The sequence below is a fragment of the Leuresthes tenuis genome, unplaced genomic scaffold (assembly GCF_036924035.1).
Source record: "Leuresthes tenuis unplaced genomic scaffold, fLeuTen1.0.hap1 SCAF_1, whole genome shotgun sequence".
Classification (NCBI taxonomy): Eukaryota; Metazoa; Chordata; class Actinopteri; order Atheriniformes; family Atherinopsidae; genus Leuresthes; species Leuresthes tenuis.
Genome location: NW_027325355.1, coordinates 5,043,170 through 5,059,010, shown reverse-complemented (window position 1 = coordinate 5,059,010; position 15,841 = coordinate 5,043,170). Strand labels below are relative to the sequence as shown.

The 15,841-nt window shown below is 41.2% G+C and overlaps 3 protein-coding genes across 5 annotated transcripts in view; 1 reads left to right on the top strand and 2 right to left on the bottom strand.

Moving 5' to 3' along the window:
* Positions 1 to 15,841, top strand: part of LOC140294513 (protein NLRC3-like) — a 1,060,349-nt gene that overhangs the window by 239,308 nt on the left and 805,200 nt on the right. The gene's annotated exons all lie outside the window — the stretch shown is intronic.
* LOC140265576 (uncharacterized) overlaps positions 1 to 15,841 on the bottom strand; it is a 180,399-nt gene that overhangs the window by 82,488 nt on the left and 82,070 nt on the right. The window lies entirely within an intron of this gene.
* On the bottom strand, positions 5,161 to 7,216 carry LOC140294593 (uncharacterized). The gene is made up of 2 exons (XM_072379600.1): positions 7,139 to 7,216; positions 5,161 to 6,291 (listed from the first exon to the last, which is right to left on the bottom strand). Exons 1-2 carry the CDS (start codon positions 7,214 to 7,216, stop codon positions 5,161 to 5,163), a joined length of 1,209 nt encoding a protein of 402 aa, XP_072235701.1.

Below are 15,841 nucleotides of genomic sequence, written 5' to 3'. Positions count from 1 at the left end.
GCACATTAGGTCGGTGGCTTGCATGGGATCCTGTTATTATAACACAACTGAGCGAGGCACATCAAGCTGTGTTCCCTGCCTGAGTTCACTCAGCATCGTGTGTGCACGTGTCTTTAAAGAAGTTATTTGAACCGACCTAAAGTTACCAATTTTTCCTCCACTAACAGGCGTGGTGTGGACAAGAATGCTGTGCGTCTTCTGAGGGACCGAACCGAAGGGAACACTATGGTCCAGGTGTGGCGTCAGATACAGGAAAACCACACGGAGAAGCACCTTCAGTGCAAAGACCTGTACACCACACTCCTTATGAGCTTAGTGAAACCTGGAGGGATTGTTTCTGCAGTAGGTCACACATTTCAGGCTCCGCCTCCTCCAAGAAATCTCCCGTCTGCACGGCTCCTGCGCCACGCCTTCCTGCTGGCAGAGGCCGACAACGTGCAGGACGACAGGAGCCAGATCCTCTCCACTTTTGGCACTGTGCTAAAGATGGATTCCACCAAGAAAGTATGTAAATCAAAACGCAATCATAGATTGTGGCATACAGAACATATTTCCTATTATAAACATATTGTCATGCACTGTTAAATTATAGAAGAACAAGCAACTAAGTTGGGATCCAAACTCCAAATGTTTTTAAGGTAGTGAAGAAGCTGTCTGGTGAGGGTCACGGCTCAGGTTCACCAGCATTGGAAATGAGTACTCCCAGATAGTGACTTTTGTGCTGACCTGTGAGGAGTCCACAGAGAAGCTGGGACCTATGTGCCGTGGAGTAATGGAGAGGTTTCGGCTGGCCAACCAACCTGTCCCCAGCATCCTGAATGTGGACCGTGGGTGTTGCCGTGCACAGGGCCCAACAGCTGTGGAGACTTTGTTCCAGTCTTGGGTGGACAGTGGAATGGTTGTGCGTCTGCACATCTTTCACTGGATTCACCGTTTCGATGCAGAGTCTCACTCCAAGTACGCAGTGTTCAAGTCTGCACTTGCTGGGGCGGTGCTGGCGTACAGCCGGGCAGACATGAAGCTCCTCATCAAGGCTGTCAGAGCCAAGGACCCGACAGCTCTGAAGGCTGTGCCTGTACCGTCCCTGTCTGCATCTACAGCAGCCCTTAAGACTGCAGGGCATTCTTTACGACCCATATCACCTGCCATTCTGGTGACCCCTGTGATAGCTGGTCCCTCTACATCAGTCCTTCCCATCACCTGTGCTATCACCAGCCCTTTGCCCTGCCCTTCTGTATCAGCAGCTCCCTCTGCGATTGCAGGCCCCTCCACACAGACCACAATGCCTGCCCGTCAGGTGATCCCTAAGCCGGCCGATACGCCTGCAACAGCTCCTCCAACTGCGTCCACACCGCCTGATACACACACCACCGGCACGTTGCCCAGCACTGGCGGTCATTTAGCCTGGGCAAGAGCTACGCACTACAAGCGCAAACACCAGGGGCATCCATTAGAAGTTGGAACCAAATTGTCAAGGGTGCAAAATATTCCAGTCTGTACACTCTGTGCCCAACCAACACAGGGACACAGAAGATACAAGAGAAAGACATTCTGCCCCGTAAAGATGATGTCCTCATCAAAAGGTCTGAACAACAGAGTTTATGCTATGAAGACTTCACCTCTGCTGTAGACAAGTTGGAGAACTGAGATGTAAATATGCCTTAACAATCTGTAAATATTCTGTAATAACTCACTGTACATATAGAAATGATATGTACATAGTAATTGTAAATAGTTTTATATTTTTATAAACGTGATTTTTTTCATGTTGCTGTGTAAAATATCCTATTTGACTTACTGCTGTGTTGTGGTTCACTTCAGTTGATTGAAATCGTTTTTAAATTTTATACACAAAGATTTAAATCAAGTTTTAAATTGTAGTGCTTTGATGTCAGCAGCTTAGTATAATAAAACGTTTGAATTTTCATTCTTAGCCAGGTTTAATGACACTTTGTATTACACTGTAGTTTATTTTAAAGTTCCCAATTTCATGCACTTTGTTCAATAAAACTGCTGCTATAAGCATGAAGCATGAGTTCTGTAATATCATTCAGTGTTTTTGTGATTGTTGAAGATTTGGAACACAGATGCAGACATAAGGTAAGATAAGGCTGAGGTAGATGGTAAGGGATCAGGAGTTAGAGGGGTTAAAGAACAAGTTTAACTCAGTGGCCTCCTTCCATTCCCTGGCCACTCTTTTTTTCATGGCCACCGATGAAAAAACTCCACACCTCCCTCATGTTGTTTTGTTGGAGTTTGCTCTCCAACTTTCTCCAACTAAGCGCATGTAAAACAATATTACATCATTTTGGACATGTAAACAGATCAGAATCGGCTTCAGAAATATTTAACTACTTTTAACCAGCCTTCAACCATCCTTAAATATATCAATTGTTCTGTAAAAAGCATAAATGGCATTGATAAAAAAAGATCACTCTCACAAATATGCTTTAAATCAAATTAATTATACTTTATTGATTGTTGGTAGCAAACAGTACAGTAGCAAGTGAATAAATGACATCGATTGTGTTTCGTGTGGCAAGGCAAGTTTATTTGTAGAGCACAATTCGTACACAAGGCAATTTAAAGTGCTTTACAGCTACATAAAATCACAAGAAGGCAAATAAAATAATTCCATAAAACAAAAAATAATCATTAATCAATTGAATGAAAAGTGAAGAGAGTCATATACACAGCTAAATAGAACTGTTTTCAGCCTGGATTTAAACATAGTCAGAGTTGAGACCTGTCTCATATCTTCTGGAAGACTGTTCCAGATTTTAGGAGCATAAAACTAAAACGCAGCCTCACCTTGTTTAGTCCTGACTCTGGGCACCAGCAGGAAACCCCTCCCTGAGGTTCTCAGAGTTCAAGTTGGTTCATATGGCTCTAACATGTCAGAGATGTACACGAGCAGAGCTGTTTTAAAGTCTATTCTCTGAGCGACAGGAAGCCAAAGCAGAGACCTAAGCACTGGACTAATATGGTTGTATTTCCTGGTTCTAGTCAGGACTCGAGCAGCAGCGTTCTGGATGTACTGCAGCTGTCTTACAGCCTGTTTAGGGCCCAGTGAGCAGGCCGTTACAGTAGTCCAGCCTGCTGGAGACAAATGCATGGATTAGTCTTTCTAAGTCTGGTTTAGACACTATTCCTTTGATTCTGGCCATGTTTTTTAGATGGTAAAAAGCTGCTAATGTTATTGATTTAATGTGGCTGTTAGAGTCTCAAGGTGACCGATAACACTTTCTCTTTGTTTCTGTGGGCCACAGACAATGATTTCAGTTTTGTTTGGAGAAAATTGTTTTGCATCCACACACTGATCTGTTCGATGCAGTGACACAATGTATCTACAGGCCCGTGTCCTCCTGCCGTCAGTGACACGTAGGTCTGAGTGTCATCTGCATAATTGTGGTAGGACATATTATAGCTGCGTATTAGCTGGCCTGATGGGAGCATGTACAGATTGAGGTAATAAAGGTGCCACAAACTATCCATCCTTCCATTTGCTTTACATGGTTTCAGGGGGACTGGAGCCTATCTGTCACAGAAACTCATCAACATTTGAATCCAATAACAAGTCTGAAACTAAATGAAAAACGGCAGACCCAAATGAACGCTGACATGATATAGGCTATGTCAAATTCAAAAGCAGTCCCTGTTTCTCTTTTTGGAACTTCTTCTTTCTCAGGACAAAAATAAATGTATGAGGATCAAAGCCAACAATGACCTGGGACATCTCAGCAGATCCAGGATCAGCAACATGGAGACTGAGAGCCAAGAACAAACAGAGGTCAACATAACAAACTGTTTAACAATGACAATGACGTAGAAGATATACAAAAAAATGCATGTGTATATATGAATCTACTCTGAATTTACACCCTCTTTTCTATTATAAACAGGAGAGATATGTTAAAAAAAATCACGAAGTTATATTATGACAAAAAGGAAGTACCATGTGTGAGATGCTGCAGGGTCAAGAGACACTGTGCGCTGAGAGTCCTCCTATCTATCTTATTTCAACTTCTGTCTAATCCTTGTTTGACTGAATGTCGCATAACCTTGTGTGGCTAGTGATCTCATAGGATGGATGGATGACTTCATTAATCCCTTTGGGAGGTTGCCTCTGGGAAATTGAAATCTCCATCTCACTCAGGCTCAGCACTGTTATATACAGAAATGTACAGAATAAACAAAGTGGAAACTAAATAGCGATAGCATCATTGTTTTTTTTTTTTTTAACTCAGACAAATCTGTGTCAGCTTCTTGATATGTCATGCAGACTCCTTGCTGTGAGAATAAATGTTTGGTATTGTCTCCAGCGACTCTGAGCCTCATTTTGAGAGAATTTTCTTGACACCAACACAACAGACATTTGACATAGTTTCACAGCTTGAAGTTGAGCCTCGTGCCCTTTTAGTGTTGGAACAGCCTTAACTTTCAGCTTTAGTCATGACAATCAAACAGCTGTCTGGAAAGTACAGGGAACAACTCCAAACCTCTTTCAGACTGCGTTAAAAATTTCCAAGTCTTTGGGAAAGATTAGCACAAAGATTAGAACCAAACACAATTTTTTTTTAAATATCTCTGTAGCAAGAAGATGAAACGCATGAGAAATTTTGACATCTAACCTTTAATAAAATGCAGAAAAATGAAATACAAACTGAAATGATATCTTGCTTCTAAAGATGTTGTATGTTTACAAACATACCCACAGCTGGTGCAAAGCTACTTTGTGAATTTTAACTTTAAACAAAACATATATGTTCAGTATAATAGAATAAAACGTGTATCTACTTTAAAAAAGATTGCATTTTCAATTCAATTCAGTTTTATTCATATAGCGCCAAATTAAAATTATGTCATCTCAAGGCACTGATATTGTTCTGTCTATCAACTCAGAACTGATGCCATATTTAAATTGAACGGTGAGAGATCCGTCCATAGTTCCCAACTATCCCAACAAATTATAAAGCACTTTCAATGATTCTTCAAACATGTGCTACCCACAGAACATTCAGAACAAAAGTCCTGACAAGAGAAGGTGGTAATCCACAAAGAAGATTTTTAATCTGAACAAGGGAAATTCTTCTGATTGGTAGTTCCTGTTGCTGCTCCCAGGTGAATGTTTTCTTATCTGCCGTAAAATATATTGTTCATTTAAACCAATAATTTATACGCAGTGTGAATACGTTGGTGAGTCTTTAGGTGAGATAATTGAGTGAAAGCTGTTCCACACTGACCACAGCTATAGGGTTTCTCTCCTGTGTGAATACGTTGATGTGTCTTAAGATGGGAAGATGTAGCGAAAGCTGCCCCACACTGACCACAGCTGTAAGGTTTCTCTCCTGTGTGAATACGTTGGTGTGTCTTTAGACTAGATAATTGAGTGAAAGCTGTTCCACACAGACTACAGCTGTATGGTTTCTTTCCTGTGTGAATACGTTGGTGTGTCTTAAGATTGGAAGATGTAGTGAAAGCTGCTCCACACTGACCACAGCTGTAAGGTTTCTCTCCTGTGTGAATACGTTGATGCAACTTTACATTAGATAATTGAGTGAAAGCTGCCCCACACTGACCACAGCTGTAAGGTTTCTCTCCTGTGTGAATACGTTTGTGTTTCTTAAGATCGGAAGATGTTGTGAATGCTGCTCCACACTGACTACAGCTGTAAGGTTTCTGTCCTGTGTGAATACGTTGGTGTTTCTTAAGATAGCAAGAAGTAGTGAAAGCTGCTCCACACTGACCACAGCTGTAAGGTTTCTCTCCTGTGTGAATACGTTGGTGTATCTTAAGAGAGGAAAATGTAGTGAATGCTGCGCCACACTGACCACAGTTGTAAGGTTTCGCTCCTGTGTGACTACGTTGGTGAGTCTTTAGATTAGATAATTGAGTGAAAGCTGCTCCACACTGACCACAGCTGTATGGTTTCTCTCCTGTGTGAATACGTTGGTGTATCTTAAGATAGGAAGATGTTGTGAATGCTGCCCCACACTGACCACAGCTGTAAGGTTTCTCTCCTGTGTGAATACGTTGGTGAGTCTTTAGATTAGATAATTGAGTGAAAGCTGCTCCACACTGACCACAGCTGTATGGTTTCTCTCTTGTGTGAATACGTTGGTGTTTCTTAAGATCGGAAGATGTAGTGAAAGCTGCCCCACACTGACCACAGCTATATGGTTTCTTTCCAGTGTGAAGCCTCTGATGATACCTCAGATGTGATGATCTTTTGAAAACTTTCCCACAGTGTTTACAGGAGTGACATCTGGAGCCCTCTTGGGCTATATGTTTCTGCAATGACAGAGAGGAAGAAGGATTAGATCCTTTTGAAGTTCACACAAAAGATCTCTAAGCTAACCAACATATTCTAACTAGACGTGTATAGACCGAGCCACAGGTCTCAATATCTCAGATCAAACGTGCTGAGATGCTGAGAGTGTGTTTATAAGTGCCCTCAGCTGTCAACACTGTGCTCTGATGTGTTCTGCACACGTTCAGGTTTTTAAGCAGTAAACTCTTTCTTTTTGCTCTTTCACTCATTATTTTTTGTCATGATGAAATTCTGAAAAGGAACTTGTGCTACAATATTTCTAAATGATAGAATGAAGCAGTCTTGTCCAAGTTGTACACTTAAACACCATTTAGAAGTTGGGCTGAAAAAGGTTGATGAATAATGGTTTAAATTAATAAAAGTAACAGTTGTGGTAATACATAGCATTCTTTACACTAACCCTTTGTTCCAGCTTACAACCCAGAGGTCTACAGCCGTTCAGCTCAACAGCAATCAGGGAAATAGTCTTAGCTTCACTCTAAAACAACTATTTACACTGAGGTAGAGAGCTCTACAAACCTGTCATTTAACATTTAACCATTAAAGTATTACCACCACCAGGTTTAATTCATGTAATCCAGAGACTATAAACACAAATAATGAATATTTGCTCCTGAACCTCTCAAATCTGAAGCCCACCACAACAATCTGCCCACTGATTTTCTTCCAGCAGATCATTTAGCCTGCAGCACATCTGTATCTCCAGTTCAGAGAGAGAGGAGATGAAACCAGGAAACACCAGAACAAGCGGAGGATACACAGAACTTCAAAACTCGTCCTCGTGTCTTTAGCGTCCTCCACACTGACCTGTAGTCCGGTGGAACCAGAGGATGAGCCGGCTCTGTTCCTGGTGGAAGGGTTCAAATCCTTGTTCTGCTGCTCCATTCTGGTCCTGGTCCTCTGACTGATGGACTCTGTCTGCAACTGTCAGTAGATACAATAAGATCCAGCTGTGGCGTGCAGCATGTCAAACCACACCCACTTTTCTTCTTCTCCTGAAAACCTTTCTGAACAGTTTCTAACCATCTAGTCACATTTCATTAAACTTTTAACTGTGGTTTTTATTCAAATTCCTGTGAACTTTAAACTGGTTCTTTAAAGACCCACTAAGGTCACAGTTCAAAATATTTGGAGCTTTTTGATCTAATTCAGAAAAAATTTAATAATATACTCTGTAGAATGACACCCACTGTGTGCAATATCCCATGAATCTCATCTGAGTCAGTGTAACATGATCAACTTAAATCTTTTTACTACATTAAGACAATGATACTGTTTGAGGAAAGGGTCCCAATATCATCCCAAAGCCTGAAGTTCAGATTTTCTCTATTTCTAAATTTGTTCTCATTTCCAGAAGCTGTCATGGATCCAGAAAAGTAACAGAGTAATCTCAGATTTGTCACAGGTTAAACTCTGAAGCCCACGGTTCAGCACTCAGGGAGCTGCAGTCTGGACTGAGGCTTGACACTGAGAAGATGTGATGTTTCAGTGGGGGAATGATCTAGTTCTGTGTGGCGAACAGCACGTCAGCAGCAGCTGTCTGACTGATCTGAGACACTCTGAAGAACAACATGAAGTGGACCATTCTGAGGCTGTCATTTAAATATAAAGGAGTGTTTTTCTGGCATCAGAAGTGCTCGTCCAGCGATTCATTCCAGAAAGCTGCTTTAGTGAAACCTAAAGTTTGAGATGAAGGAAACTCACACTCTGAAATGTTTTTCAACCCAAATAACCTACAATCTCCTTTATTTTAATTACGAAATTATTTTAACTGGTAAACTTATGTGTCCAGTTGAAGAGTAAAAGTGATCTTGTGTTGTGGTCAGATCAGAGTATCAGCTCCTAAAAGTTGCACAGATCCTCCTAATAAGGATCATTTTAGCTCCATTTTAACTCCAGATGTGGGCTTTATGAGTAAATATATGTACAACCTTTTTATAATGCCATCAATCCTTGTTGATTTGTGGATAAAATAAAATATTGGATATATAAAGAAAACTGAATAATGAAGTTTTCATGAGACACTTCTGAAGAGGACAGTCAGACTGTCTTTTAATGGTGTCTTTCTCAGAGTGTAAATCTGAGAAATCGGACACTGATACTGAGGATAACTGTATTTCTTCTGCTCGTGTGATACTTTCCTGGATCACCGACAAGTTTTTATAATAATGCTATGACTCCTCTTCATGTTTTTGCTCCAGTTTTATCAAAAAGCCAAACGATACCCAGATAAGCCTGGAAAGAACTATTCTAAATTTTACATTGATCATCAAACTTTTTAAATGACAAAAGATTTCAGCAAAACTACAGAAAGAAGTTTATTAAAAAAAACTGTTAAAAACGGTTAGAAAAGGGCCCAGAAGTATGTTTCACACACAGCTGAAAGGATAAAGCTCCATGTTATTTGTCCATCTGGCCGGCTTAGGGGAAATTTATAGCTGAGGCTGTGTCTGGTATTGCAGAGCATTAGCATTAGCATTAGCAGGACATGCTAACTGTGAATAGCAGCCAGGTTATTTAAACTTTTTCACTCTCTGGTGCATGTTCTGACTGCCCGTGTCCAGCTGCAGGAATCAAACCAATGACACAAAGCAATTTGAAGGCATTTCTGCAAATGTTTGACCGCTACATGTATTATTTTCTTGACTTACCTGTACGCAGCTTCCTGTTGTGATGTTCAGAGACGTGCTGACTGAGGCTTGTCTGGAGTAACGGAGGGAACGGTTTGCTGCATTTAGGGGAGGAGCCGAAAATGATGACGTCAGAAGGCTCGCTACTGTATATGTCTATGCTTCGCTATGCGGCCGTACGACGTGACTGCTTCAGGAAGCGGTTCAGATTTTGTCTAAAGTATTGACAGGTATATAAACGTCCAGTCTCCATTTAAAATGTGTGTTTTTTATGGAGAGTTACAGTCAGTTCAGGTTTTGAGTTTGGATAGTTTGGATACTAGAGTTTGGAAAGCATTAATATAGTTTGGAGATAGTTTGGGGAGTTAAGTGAGAGATAGTTTTGAGATTGAGGAGAGTGAGGAGAGAAGGATAGGTAAGAGGATATATTCAATAATATAGACAATGGAGCAGCAGGGGGTCTCTCAAACCTGGTGTAGAATGTGTTGAGATCGTCAGCTAGTCCGGGGGAGGGGACGTTTGTGATGGTTCTGAGGGGACTCCACACAACTGCAGGGTCGTTGGTGCCTGAATCACTCTCCAGTCTGGCTCTATAGTCCTCTTTAGCATTTTTGATGGCCTTCTTGAGGCCCTGTCTGGCCAGTCTGAATGTGTCCATGTCACCCTCTCTGTACGCCTGCTCTTTCCGGCGCCTGAGCTCTCTGAGCTGCTTGGAGAACCAGGGCTTTCGGTTATTGTGCCTTGTGATGGTTTTGGTTGGGAGGCAGACCTGCTCACAGAAGCTGATGCAGGAACATACAGTGTCAGAAAAGCTGCCGTCGTCATCCTCAGGGCCCCTCAGTGACTCCCAGTCAGTAGACTCCATGCAGTCCTGAAGCATGTCCCTTGCCTCTGGAGTCCACCTCCTTACTGTAGTCCTGGATGGTTTGGCCCTTCTCAGTTGCTGCCTGTATGTGGGGACCATCTGTATGATGCAGTGGTCGGAGTGTCCAAGGGCAGCGTGGGGGATGGAGTGGTATGAGGGTTTTATGGTGGAGTAGAAGTGGTCCAGTGTGTTGCTGTCCTGCATGGCGCATGTCACCAGCTGTTTGGAGTTTGTCAGTTCCTGGGAGAGGTTACACGAGTTGAAATCTCTCATCACAAGAACTACCGAGTTTGGCCGAGAGGTGGAGAAAAGAGCTGCTGGATGTCATGGTTGACATTACCACCAGAATGCAGATAAAAATTTAACTGTGAGAAGCATTACACAGAGGGTTCATCTCCAAAGCAGGAGTTTTGGTCTGTCATTTGAATGAAAACATTCAGTATTAAATAAATGTCTTTAAAATGTTTTGCTTTTATTTATGGTGAATTGAAGTTTCATTTGGATCATTTTCCAGAACAAATCTTTGAAATGTTCACAGTTTTTATCTTTGAACCTTCAGAAAACTTCTCTTAAGAAGAAGAAAAAGTTGAATAAAAGTTATATAAATAAAGACAGCAGAGAGGAAGAAACTCCCTCATCTCAGTATGTTTGTGACTCTGTCTGAGATGGAGGTGAAATATGTGAACCTGGGCTGTGGTTTACTGCTCTCTCACAGCCGTTCTGTTTATTCACAGCTGATAAATCATCGTTCTGAGGATGACCATAACCTTTATAATCATCACCACTATCTTTATTAATATCCAGAATCACTGTGAATGTTTCTGCTTCTTTCTTCTGGTACCAGTATATCCAGTTTTCATCACACTGGTCAGTTCCACAGCTGAAGGAGACACTTTGACCAACTCTCCTGGTCAGTGTTAACTGGTCCTGGATCAGCTGTGCTGCCATGGCAACCAGCGCTGTAGAGACTCAGACAGACAGATGAAGGTCAGTGTGACAGTGTGTGTTCCAGGTGGAGTTTGCTGGCTCCTGATTGGCTGGAAACACTCATCTGAACACAGACAGCACAGAGCAGCAGCTGGGAGGAAAAGCATTTTGTGCAGTGGTGTTTCCTCTGGTGAACCTGGGGAGAAGTGGTGCTCTGATGCAGCTGAGGCCAAACAAGGACGAGCTGTGAGATCAGACCAGGGCCACGTGCTTTCTAACAGCTCCTCAGAGCTCCCATCAGCCCCTGCGGCCCACAGATAAGACCGCTGCTGCTGACTGACAGCTCAGCTGAAGCTGCTGTGTGGTTTCATGATTCTTGATTTGAATCTGACAGCAGATGATTAAAATCGGGGTCACATGATGCAGAAAGACTAAAAAACATTCATGTTCCCACAAACACATTCAGCTTGGTGGTGAATTTAGTAACACACACTGTTATCTGTTGTTTAACAGCTGGGATGAAAATGCACAACTACAAATCCACACAGCTCCTCAACTCTGATCCAACTCTTCAATGTGTTTGACTTCATTCAATAATGGAGCTGAATTTCTGCTGACTTTCATTCTTTTCCCACTCTGTCTTCTGACATGATGGATTTAGTTTGTCATGTTGTTCTTCATCATGTTTCCATCATGCAAACAAAGTCCTGTCAGTGTTCAGCTCTCAAACAGTTCACCTTCAGTTCAGCTGACACACTGATGCCTGTGAATTCATCTCAAACTGACATTTTTATCAGTGCTGCAGTCTGTCCTTCACTCACATGGGTTGTTCTGGATCACATGGCTGGAACTTGAGATTTCCTCTGACCCACAAACACAACTACACTGCTGTCACTGTGCTGCTTATTGGGCTGTGAATGTTGTCAGAACAGCTTTTCAACAACAAGCTGAAGATGTGGCTGTTGTGCTGCTTTTGATTCACAGTCAGTGTAGACAATATGGAAAGTAGAGCTCAGCAGGTGCAGCTGAAGCTTTTGCTTCTTTCATCATTACTTATAGAGATGACACTGAAATGCTTTTGTATTAAGAGCTTTTATTGACTGTTTAAGGGTGACAGCTTCATGACACTTTCTCCAGTCTGACCCTCACTTGGAACACAATCAAACATACTGGGACATGTGGGAAAGGATCACAGTGTTCATACTGTACATATCTGAGAACATCCACAGGAAGACACTTTATCATTTACATGCTGATTCTGTCATTTTAACATCTTTCACAGTCAGATTTTTACTAGAAATGATGTTATACACTGTATGTTGACACGTAAAAAATAATCCCATTCTGCTTGTAAGCAGCTCTGAATAGAAACAACTATAACTACACTGTTATTACTGTATTATGTTGATGCATGAAAACAGCTGAATGATTGTGCTGGAAACACTGAGAACAGCCTGAAGATGTGGCTGTTGTGTTACTTTTGCTTCACAGTCAGTGTAGACAACATACAAAGCAGCTTCAAAGATACTTCCAGGTGAGGCGTGCAGAAAGCAGCTGTGAGCACCGTAACATACAATAAATACATTATTACTGACCTGGACACTGATACATTCAGATTCAGTTATCACATATATATAAAGGATCTGCAGGTCACTGCTTCTGTTTTCATTTACATTTCACACAGCATTCATACAATCCATGTTTCCCACCATTGCCTGGGCTCTATGAACATGTGCTGCATATTATTTACAGTTAAGATCATAAATCTGAAAAAGAGAGCAGAACAGCACACGTGATGACTGGTGACTGAGAACAGAGCACCATCGCTGCTGACATCACAAGAAGTGATGTCATCACTCATTATGACCTCACAGTTCTGCATGTGTTGCACCCTCAAAATGAACAGCCAAAAACCACGTCCATCTTCGTTTTTGCAACTTTTAATCCATCCAAACGGTCCACGGTTCAACACAAGCATACGTTTTTTTTTACATGAGCTCACACCAACCCACTTTACTCGTCCTCTTAAAGAGACAGTACCCCCCCTCCAAAGGATCAGCACAAACACTGTCAATCCTCAACATACGCAGAAATCCAACCCTGAAACAATAACCACCATATGAATTAACTGCAACACATACAAAGCAAACCATCTCCACACTCCAATCATAACACATGGAAATCACTGTTCCAGTGCGCCCCAGTGTGTTACTTTAGTTTGTCCAAAAGTAAAATCTTCTCTGCCTTCTTTAAAGAGATTTAAACCATTTTGAACACATTCTTACCTTTCAACCCTGATGCAACGTCTGACCTGCATCAACATTTTCAATTTTGATGTCATGTTTCTGATTTCTTCAGAAAGTGAGAATTAAAACATCAGTTTCATGTTGATCAGAAAACCCTCTGCTTTCAGAAGCCTTGTTTTAGAGAGTCCCAAAACAGAAAAAAGTAGCCTTGACATCATTGTTTCGTCATCTTGGTCGTGTATATCTCTTTATGCATTTCAGGCCTGTAAAATGCATGCCTGTAAAGCTTTGTAATCTTCCTTCTCATGACACTGAAAAGACATTCAGGCATTGAGAATATCAAGTGATGAAGAGCTTTTCTTCCTGTAAAATCATCTTAAACTGTGCAGCAGTTCAGGCACATAACCATATTTGTCATTTCAAAGTTCAGGCAGCCAGTCCAGCACCCGTACCCTCTTCTTCCTCAGCCAGGCCTTTGGAATGTGTCAGAATGTGGTTTTCCATGGTCTGCTTGAACAATGCTTGGACGTCCCTGGAAAAGATGTGGCCTTGAAGGCAGCATATGTTGCTGTAAAATCTCAGTGAGCTTTTCTGCATTAATGCTGCCATCACAGAAGTGGAAATGAGCTTTGCCGAGGGCCCTGATCCAACCCCATACCATCACAGAGCCTGGCTGCAGGGACTGGTTGCTGACAGCAGGCTGGATGCTGCTTTTGCTCTTTGCTCCATTTCTTCCAACAAAGATCTGGAATACTGATGGGTCTGACCACAGTACACGTTTCCACCGTGTGATGGTCCATCCCAGATGCCTCCGAGCCCAGAGAAGTGGACGCCGCCTCTTTTCTGAGGCTTCTTTTCTGCACAGTAAAGCTTGTGAATGGAACTCTGTATTGTAGTGCTTGACAAAAGTTTCCACAGTAATCCCTTGTCCATGTGCTTCTATCAGCTGTTGATGAATGACGGTTCTTGATGCAACGCCGTCTGAGGGGTCAGAGGTCACGGGTGTCCAGCTTAGGGTTGCTCCCTTGTTCTTTACACTGAAACTCCTCCAGATTCCTTGAATGCTTTAATGATATTCTGCTCTGTAGAGGCAGAAATATGCAGATCCCTTCCAGTCTTTCTCTGAGGAACATTGTTTTTAATCACATTTGAGGACAAACTTTAGCTCCTCTGAACATCTTTTGTGCCAAATCATAATAACTATCATCTGATGTCTAATTTTCTTTATTACTAACCCAAATCACAACTTTTTAAAAACATTTTTCAGACCTGAAACGCAACTAATAAAGTTGAAAAAAACATTTAATATCTTGAGTTTATACCTGCTGGATTTATTCTGGAAGAAAACGTCCTGCCAAAAAAGATGCTCCAGAATGGAAATATTAGAAGTAGATAGATTTATAGTTCCTCATGTAGGGTAACAGTCATAAGTCTTTTAAGGTTTTATCATTTGTTATCATTCAGTTTTATTTACATACCATCAAATCGCAACAAATGTTATCTCGAGGCATTTCAACTACAGTCCATTTTAAACTAATTGTAATCCAATTCATTGTGATAAGATTCCAATTAAATCACATTCATTAAAATCCAAGTTGGTCTAATCCGTATAATTTCAGTCAGTTTAAAAAGGCTGTCATTTGATTTTGACATGTTAGATTTAATAATTAATCAATTTCTCCGCCCATTTCGTGAGTGTCAGCCCTGTCGGGACGGCTGGATTCTTTACCAGGAAAAGTGCTACCTGTTTTATGATGAACCCCCAAGTTGGAAGACATGGCCACAAAGTCGAACTTATTGCAAAGACAAAGCTGCAGATCTGGTTGTTATTGATAATCTGCAAGAACAGGTGAGCTATAAAGAGCATAAATGGCATTTTCCAAATTTCCATTTTCTTTTGAATTATTATAACTGATGCCTTTACTAAAGTGTGAATGATTCCGATGATCCGCCATGTCATGACTTCCAGGAATTTGTCAGTAAAAACATCCGGTATTACCAGAGCCCTAACCATGGATACTGGATTGGGTTAAAAGAAACTGACAACACCTGGTTCTGGATTGATGGACGCAACGACACTCTTGGGTAAGTAAAAATAAATATTGACCACGACTACGGCCCGGTGCTGAGACAGAAAAAGAAAGGATTTAGTTTTAATGCAAATTCAAAGTATAAACTATTGTTTCACCAGGATTTGATGTCAGCTGTTTGTTTCTTGCAACACTGAACTTGTTTGATTTAATTAAGTACATTAGCTGTACTATGAACGCTATTAATATTGCTCATGTTTACATTTTAAGGTACTGGGTGGAGCAGGAGATAGGTCAATCAGGTCCATATGCACTGGTTATCCCTAAAAGGAACGCAACACAGAGCTGGGACACATCTGATCATAAATTTCAACTCAAATTCATCTGTGAGATGGAAGCTTTGATCAGGTCAAATTAGTGAACACTGTGTCCGACTTTGTCCTCTTTGTGTCGCATGCATAGCTGCAGACTTGCTTCATCACTTTTGAATAAGAAAATCCAAACATATGTTGATGTATCTGCTAATGCTCTTTAGACAGTTTGTGTCCTAATTTGTAAGAATGAATTTTATCACTTTAATGTGTCTTTTTAAAGACTGAATAATATTGTTCTAAATAATGGGACAATAATGAGGAACTTACTTCGACTTCTTCTGATTATAGATTGTATGGTAATTCATTCACATATGAGGGGTGGGTGTAAAAATGGAACTGATGTAAACTGTAACTGAGGCGTGATGTTTTTAAGTCAGTTAATGAAAATAGTTGTGATATATTTGCCATTTTTTTCAGGGAAATATCCTCGATTGGAAG